This window comes from Trypanosoma grayi, assembly GCF_000691245.1.
Source record: "Trypanosoma grayi strain ANR4 Tgr_655_V1, whole genome shotgun sequence".
Lineage (NCBI taxonomy): Eukaryota > Euglenozoa > Kinetoplastea > Trypanosomatida > Trypanosomatidae > Trypanosoma > Trypanosoma grayi.
The window spans coordinates 1-7975 of record NW_008826274.1 but is presented as its reverse complement, the minus strand read 5'-3'; the positions used below and the strand labels follow the sequence as shown (position 1 = coordinate 7975).

The following is a 7975-nucleotide window of genomic DNA, read 5'->3' as shown; positions in this document are numbered from 1 at the left end:
CTCCTTGTGTTGGCAACGGCTCGGCCGGTGGACCACGACACGGCACGGACTGGGGCACAGTAGCCGGCCCACCACTGGCGCTGCTGTTATTGTTGTTATTATTAGTGACGGTGGTGTTCGTGTCCGCACTCACACACGTACGCACGTAGAGGGGAAATCAAAAAGAAAAAATGCGCGGTGCGAAGGAAGCAACCGTAGAATTCACCACCACCACCACCACCCCAGTGACGCTGGAGAGGCAGCAGCAGAAGCGACGGGACCATGGTGACACTCTGAAGGCGCTTCGCCGCAAGACGCGCGCGGTCACGATGGCGCCGCGGCTGCTGGGCACGCGTGTGAAGCACCTGCTGCGCGATGAGTTCTACATTGACGTTGGGCTCCGCAACGCACCGTCGGTGGTGACAAAAGAGATCGTGAGCCTCGAGCTGCTCGCGGCATACCACTGCTGGCTGCGTGGCGTGCAGGCGCTGCTCGCGGTTATTGTGTTCGTGCTCTCCCTGATGCGAAGCGACACCATCGTGGACTGGACGATACTCGGCATCTCGGAGGCGGCGGTGCTGATCATCCTCAAGGTGTACGCCATCAAGGCGGAGTACACCAGTCTCACAAACGTCATGTATGAGCGTCGTCGCAACATCTTCACCTCCCCGTTTCTCGGACGCATGTTGCTGGAGGTGGTGGTGTGGAATATACAGACCCCACCGGTGATTCTCTTCTGGCGGCCGTTCTTCGAGCTGTTAAATTACTTCATGTTTATCCGACTCTACGCGGTGGTGGTGTACATCCACAACGCGGCGTACGTGCGTCGCTCCTTCTGCCGCGCCATGGCGGCGGTGGTGGCGCTGCCACTGAACATCGGCTTCACGGTTCGCACCGCTTTGGTGTACCGCAGTGCGAAGACCGCGTGCCTCACGACGCTGTTGTCGTGGCTTGCGATATCGTGCATGTACACTAAGGCGGAGGGCGTGCCGCTGCGCGACGGCTGCTGGTACGCGTTTCAGACGATCAGTACGATTGGCTACGGCGACATTACACCGGTCACAACGGCAGGGCGGCTCGTGACGGTGCTTGCGTGGGTCGTCAGCTTCATACTCATTGCCTACCTTGTGGTCGTGTCGTCCGCCGCCCTGGCAGACGACGCGAACGAGCACAATATGTACATGCTAATGCGCTGCCACAAGCTCTCGAACATGGTGCGGCACGAGTCCGCGCGTGTGATTCAAACCGCCTGGCGTTTCCGCCGTGCCAATCGGAGGTCACCAGTGGCGCCTGCAACGATGAAGCAGCGAGCCAAGGCGCTCTTCTACTCGTGGTCCCTCACGGGTTCCATCACAAAACTGCGCCGTGTGCGGCAGGACTGGGTAGACGCGACGCAGCGGTTCCGTGCGAGCAGCATTAACCCCGCCACGGGGCTCTCGGAGTACCAGCATTACGAGCAGCTGCGTCACGCCCAACGTGCGGCACGACAAGCGCAGCGGCAGATTGATGTGGATATATTTGTAGAGAAACTCGTTAGGGGACGCGACAGGGAGCCGACGCGGGAAGAGGTGGAGCGTGCCATCTTCGATGCTAATCCGGACATCGACTCGTTCAAGTTTGCAAGCGACGTGGTAGCGGGGGTGTCACCTCTTTTTGGCCCCGCTGCTGTTAGTGTTCCGCCTCCTCCGGCTGATGTCGATACCGAAGGTCTCTTGAAGAGGGTGGAGGACTTGGAAAATGTCTGCAGTCGCCTCTCAGCTATGATAGAATCCCTCTCCGCGACAGCGGTGACGAACCCTCCCAGTCTCGCCCAGTCGTATTGGTGATCGATGCACACACGTACACACAATTTGGCACTTTTGGAGTAGGATTTATGAATAGGCTCGCCCCACTCTGCTCCTTGTTGTTGCTCCTTTTGGTTTAGTTGTTGTGGCTATTCTTGATGGATAAGAATGGGGTGATGGCGGCGATGTTGTTGATGATGCATCTCAGTGTGAACTGGGGAACTCAACAGAATTTTTGTTTGGATGAAAGAACGAAAGAGGAGCGTAAAGGTTTTAGAACGTCCGTTGTGTCTTTTTTTTTTTGTTTTTCTAGCTGTTATGGAGTGCACATGCCTCTTCGCGGCGTACGTGGTCTGCACTCGGTGACTGTATATTATACACGTGTGTTTCACATACAATCCTGTGGTTGGGTGTGCACATCTCTGTAAGCAGCTGTGTATATATTATTAAACGTGGTCGTGTTCCTCTTCAGCACTCATCAGGTGTCGTCTGTTGTGTTTGGTTGTTTAGCCCTCTCCTCATCAGCGTGTGTGTGCGTTGCATTGTGGGTTTTTAAGGCAACCGAGTATATAGTTATAGAGAGAGAGAGATAGAGCGTAAAGGCGCAAGGAACAGACGAGCACGCAAGGGATATTTAAAGGAAAGGAATGGAACTTCGCGAGCGTGCGGAGCGGCTGATGCGGCCGCAAGTCCCTACTGTCATTCCGCCCGTGACCCCGAGCACACGTAGTTTGCGCCAAACGGAGCGGCGGCTGGCAAATCACAGCTGGTTGCGTGGGGCGATGTGCTTCCTGGCAGTCATATGCTACGGCCTCTCGCTCTTCGACGCGACAGTGGTGACGCACTCTTTCATCCTCGTCCTTTCACTAGCGGGGGAGGCGGCCATTGTCGGGATTTACCGCATCAAGGCGCGCACGCACGGCATCACCAGCAAGGCGGGCGCGAGTCCCGAGGTGAGTGTCTTCCACTCGCCCTTGCTGGGCAAGATGCTGCTGGAGATGCTGGTGTGGATCATTCAGTGTCCGCCGCTCCCCAGCAGCGCGTGCAATGGATGGGTGGCGGGGCTTGACGGTATGCTGGTTCTCCGCCTCTACGTACTGATGCTGTATGCGACGCATTTCTCGCATGCGTCGGTGTTTGGGCGCGCCATTGCAAGTGTTCTGCGCATTCGCGTCGGCCACCGCTTCCTGGTCCGCACGACGTTCCTGATGGAACACCTGGTTGCCACCGTTTCCGCTATCGCTCTTGGGCTGGTGATCCTCGCTTGCTACTACGCCAAGGTGGAGGGAACAAGCTTTGGGGATGCGCTGTACTTCTGCATCGGCACCGCATCTCTTGTAGGTCTCGGTGATGTGACGCCCACGACATTCTCCGGGCGCGCGACGGCTGTCTGTGCGATGCTGTTCGGTGTGGCGGTGCTGTGCTGGATAGTAGGCTGCATGCACGAGGCGCTCTCGCTGAACGGGGCGGAGCGCAACCTCTACGCCCTCTTCCGCAGCAACGAGCTGTGCGACCAACTGCCAGCGCAGGCGGCGCGGCTCATTCAACGCGCGTGGAAGCTGCACATTGCGAAGCGACGGCAGCACAATGTTGTCTCACGCCACATCGCCGCGTTTCTGCTCTCGCAGGAGGCCCTTGCGTTTCGGGAGATGCGGAGAGAGCTGTCGTTGTTCGAGGAGGCATTTCTGCGCTCTACGCGCACCCTAGAGGATTATATCTCCACCATGCCCATGCGCAGCTCTTCCGCGACGACGCCTCAGACGTCTTCTAACGTGTCGCCTCTCGGCACACCGCGTAGTCGACGGCCGTTCCCGCTATTTCAAGAGATGCGCGTCAAGGCCGAGAGGCGCTCGCCGACGCCACACTCATCCGGAGAACTGCAGCAGCAGCGAGAAGTAAAGAAAGGTGCCGATGCGCTGGGGAGAGGGGTGGGAAAGAGCCCCGCCGGATTGGCACCGTTGATGGTGCCCCGATCGCCTGTGTTGCCGCGGGGTGCGGCGTCGCGGTTGGGGCAGGGGAAGGGCGCAGCGAATGCAGCCGAACTGGAGCAGCGGCTTTCTAAGTTGAAGGATGCATTAGAGGTGTTGGTCGCCAACGCCGAGCGGTTGCATGGCCGGCTTGGCAGTAGTCATGGCGTCTCCGTGTAGTGCAGTACGCACGATGGCCGAGAGGATGGGGGAGGAAGTGGGAGATGATGGCCCAAGAGAGGTTTATTGGAGTGCGCAGGGGTGTGGGTAATTTTTTGTTTTGTTGGTGGATGTGCCGATGCGAAGGAAGATGAAAAGATTCTGACAACGGCGTACAAGTGTGCAAGGATAGCACTGAAGAAAGGGAAGGAAAAAAAAAAAGAAAAAGCAGCCTCAACCATCATTCTCATCTTATGTTTCTGCTTATACTGGGAACCACTATAGGTGCGCCATGTTTAATACAGTAAGCGGAGAGGTGTTGGTTTCCTTGTTTCTGTTATGTTCCTACGAATTTTTGTTAATGCAGTTTTGCCNACCCTCCCTCCATTCATCACCCCAATCGCTGTCAAGTGAACAGTATACAAAGGCCCGCAGTAACGAGTGCGTAGGACCGGATTCTTGTGGGTTACTTACATCTGCCTCTCTTGCTTGTGCACACACCCACACACAGAAAGAGAGAGAGACACACATGTATACATGTACTTTTCCTCTTTACTCCTTCCACCTTTATTTTTCTCTATAACATCCCACGCGTGTGCATGAGGGAAATACGCTGAAGAAATCAACCTTGTGCAGAGGGCAAGGAAAGGCAAGTCTCCGCATCCTGGTCACCCGTATCACGTGACAACACCCACAGGTCATTTGATTCGCTCGCTCAACTACTTGCAGAAACAATGACAAGGCAGTCTGATGTGCAAGAGTCGATGAACAAGATCTCCAGCCGCGCGGAGAAGGCGGTGGAGGTGCGCAAGTACGATGAGAAAGCGGTACAACAGCGCATGCAGAAACTACATGCCGACATTCAGCAGATGAAACTGGCGGAGAAAAAGAAGGCGGATGAACTCGCGCAGGTTCACGTGGTAGAGGAGGACATCTTGCTACTAGAGCGTGAGCTCGGTTGCGACCGCACGGCGGCCGAGCAGCGACTTCGTGAGAAAAGGGGTGACCTTGTTGCTGTCCTTCGGGAGGTCACGGGCCTTCCTAAGGCAAAGGCAGTTGCACCGCAGGCGTGATTGTTTCTGCCGCGCTCACATGTGAGAGATGCACGTGGTGGGAGGACACTATAAAAGAACACATTTCTATATTGTTCCTTCACCTTTATTTATATATATATATATATATATATGTGTGTGTGTACTTTATGCTATTTCCACCTCAGACAAAGATCTGGCGTGATACAGTTCCTGGTGTTCCCCTTGCCTCTTTCCCATCCGATCACCGCCCTAGGGTTACATTTGGTCTCAAGAGAAGATGCATACCGCAGTGTAAACAGCTATAGACTCATTTGCGTTGGTGCTGCGGCTGCCACTTTGGTTGTTCTGAGAGAGGCATGCGGTGCCACGTCTCTATCGTCACTATTTCCACCACAATTGGTGGTGGCTCTCAGGGCATTAAAGCCAACCAGTGGATACCTCTACACACACATGCGCACATACACGTGGAAAGGAATCTAACGCTCTCAGTGTGGCCAACGTGGCGCGGCTAAACAGAATAATTCGTCTTCACATGACTTTTTAATGGGTTTTCTTTTTTTACACTCGGTGGGATGAAACGCAGAGCCAAAATATGCTTTAGTTCTCTTTCCATTAATTCTTCTTTACAAGACATTCCCTCGGGGGCATCAGACGCATTTCCAATAAGAATAATAAAAAAGTATGAACAACTTCTGCCCTATTCTGATGCTGGTTGTGTTGCAATTGGCTACTGTGCTCCACGCCTCCGCGCAATCATCGTCATCGAAGCATATTGTCACGATCAGCGGCACCGCGTGGAGCACGGTGGTCCAGGGCAGCCCCACTGTTCTACAAAACGCGCTTCTCCGGGATATTGAACCTAAGCTGAATCGCCCACACTCCTTTGATACCTCCATTACTGTCCCTTCACTGACCGCTGATGGTGCTTTGGAGGCTCTCATATTTGTGGAACAGACTCTGCGTACGGACATCGACTCAGCAAATCTGCAGCACATATGGTCCGCCGAAGAGGTCACCTCCTTGATGACTCAGAGCGCCTACAATGCCACACGGGCGCTTTACCCTGGCTCTGACACAGCCGTCCTCGTCAGTATCAGGATTCCCGACGCCGGCAAACAGCTCAGCGAGTGCACCAGCGTTTGCAAAGGCATGATTGCCATGGGGGCTGTGGTTGGAGGTTTTATGATTATTGTGCTTCTCTTTGTGGTGTCTTGTCTGATTTGCGGGCGTGGATATTCCCATCCAGACAACGCTTTAAAAGATTAGTTAGTGTGTAAGATTCATAAATGAGAGATCAGGAAATACATCTCGCATTTCAGAAAATGATTTTGTGAGAAGGTTCTATACGCTGACCTCGATGAAATCCGTGTGAAACTTTTCATTATGGATCTTTTTTTAGCTATTTTCATTTTTGATGTGTACTCCAGTTTTCGTGATCGTTTTTTTGTTGTTTATGAACACGGGGCCCTTGAGCCCAGCGCGATAGCCTATATGCTTCTGCAAATATAAGGGTGCATCATTTCCTGGTGCTAAAATGAAATCGATTGCTGCTGCGTTTATTCCTGTTCTATCATTTGGTTCCGCACGTGTGTTTCAACGTTCTTTTCTGTTTGTTTCCAGATCACTTCCGAAGGAACATAGCGGGCGTCAAAATGATAGGTCGCCAGGGGTGCTTTGGTATAGCGGATGATGTGGTTAGGATCAGGTTTTATGGGGGGATATGACGTTCGGACTCTTATTGCCCTTGACTGTAGAGAGAAGGGGGATTTTTTTTTTGTGGGGAGCGTCCACGAATTACAGAGCCATGCCACATCCCCTCTCCTAGGTCGGATATTGTGAACGACCGCCTGTGCAATGTTTTACCCATCGAGTTGTCCACGGACCGCACAAAAGAGAGAGCTGTGCAAAGATAGGTGGAAAGGGGAGCATCGAAAACGCCCGGCAAACCCCAGAGCAACACATACGACGTGGTGCTTGGTTAGTTTTCATTCCGACGAAAAGGAGGTGCTGAAAGAGCCTTCTAATACGCCCCCCGCGCTCCCAAACGCAGGCAACCACCCTTTTGTGATATCCATGGCATTTTTGCCATGACCTCTGGAAATCCCGTCCAATAGATCGTTTTCTGAAAAATTTTCTCGCGATTTGGCTTGAATTGTATGCCCTCGCAAAGCGTTATGGCTAGACGCCGTCTCCGCCACTAACGCTTCAGAGTGGGTATTCATTTTCGGCGCATGATATCCATAGGTGGCGTGTTGTTGACGCAAATATGAAGAGAGACGGTCGGCTCGGTGCGAAATGTTCGGAGGGCCAATTGAACGGGGCGAGCCTCAGCTTGGGAAATCATGTGTGGTTCTCTCCCCCAGCACCTTCCGGCAGTCAAGGCTTCATCTGTTTCTTAAAAGAACAACGCACCCCATCCGCGCGTGGACACGCCTACGGCCAACGTGGCCAAAGTAGGAACCACTCTCGGAGAATGAACGGGCTCGTTAAAGAAGTGGTCAATCCATCCTTCTCCAACTACACGGGCTTACTTGGGTAATTATGCCAGAGCTTGGCGGCGAACCGGCTCTCTACCCAGCCATGGCGAGCGCCTGTGGACAAACCTCTTAAGGAAATGATGTCAAAAAGAATATTCCCCTCGCGCCGTGTCTCTGCATATCGTGCGGGAAGCGGGGCTCTCTATAGGCGACGCCCTCCGTCAGCGTTGCGGCGTTTTGTCCAACGGGACTGTTTTGGTCTTTTGACAGAAGCGTACCCTTAAAGCATCGCACTCTTGGAAGAAAGTATTTTCGCTCTCACCCGTAGCAGTGTACTGGTGCATTTTCTGTTGTATTTGGTTTGCTCATATATATACGATTTTCCTTCGGTTTCCAATACGAAAGTGATTTATCTAAAAATAAATCCGCGGCCCTGATGGAGCCGGCAATGATTTTAGAGGCTTTGCATTGCCCAACGTAAAGGGCTGACCGCGGAGTGGAGGATGCGCCCGAGTGCCGCACTTCTGTGCGATACGCAGCCTTGGCTTGCACAAGGGTCAAGTGGAAGGCGGGTA

The 7975-nt window shown here is 53.5% G+C and overlaps 4 protein-coding genes across 4 annotated transcripts; all 4 read left to right on the top strand.

Annotated features, from left to right (window-relative positions):
• Positions 1-170: 170 nt before the first annotated feature.
• DQ04_06551030 (putative ion transport protein) lies at positions 171-1805 on the top strand (the record flags this gene model as incomplete). Its single annotated transcript, XM_009314763.1, has 1 exon — positions 171-1805. The coding sequence occupies one exon, from the start codon at positions 171-173 to the stop codon at positions 1803-1805; it is 1635 nt and encodes a 544-aa protein (XP_009313038.1).
• Positions 1806-2410: 605 nt separating this feature from the next.
• DQ04_06551020 (ion transport protein) lies at positions 2411-3910 on the top strand (the record flags this gene model as incomplete). The annotated part of the gene is made up of 1 exon (XM_009314762.1): positions 2411-3910. One exon carries the CDS (start codon positions 2411-2413, stop codon positions 3908-3910), a length of 1500 nt encoding a protein of 499 aa, XP_009313037.1.
• A 713-nt stretch (positions 3911-4623) lies between these two features.
• On the top strand, positions 4624-4962 carry DQ04_06551010 (hypothetical protein; the record flags this gene model as incomplete). Its single annotated transcript, XM_009314761.1, has 1 exon — positions 4624-4962. The coding sequence occupies one exon, from the start codon at positions 4624-4626 to the stop codon at positions 4960-4962; it is 339 nt and encodes a 112-aa protein (XP_009313036.1).
• Positions 4963-5604: 642 nt separating this feature from the next.
• DQ04_06551000 (hypothetical protein) lies at positions 5605-6189 on the top strand (the record flags this gene model as incomplete). Its single annotated transcript, XM_009314760.1, has 1 exon — positions 5605-6189. The coding sequence occupies one exon, from the start codon at positions 5605-5607 to the stop codon at positions 6187-6189; it is 585 nt and encodes a 194-aa protein (XP_009313035.1).
• Positions 6190-7975: the final 1786 nt, after the last annotated feature.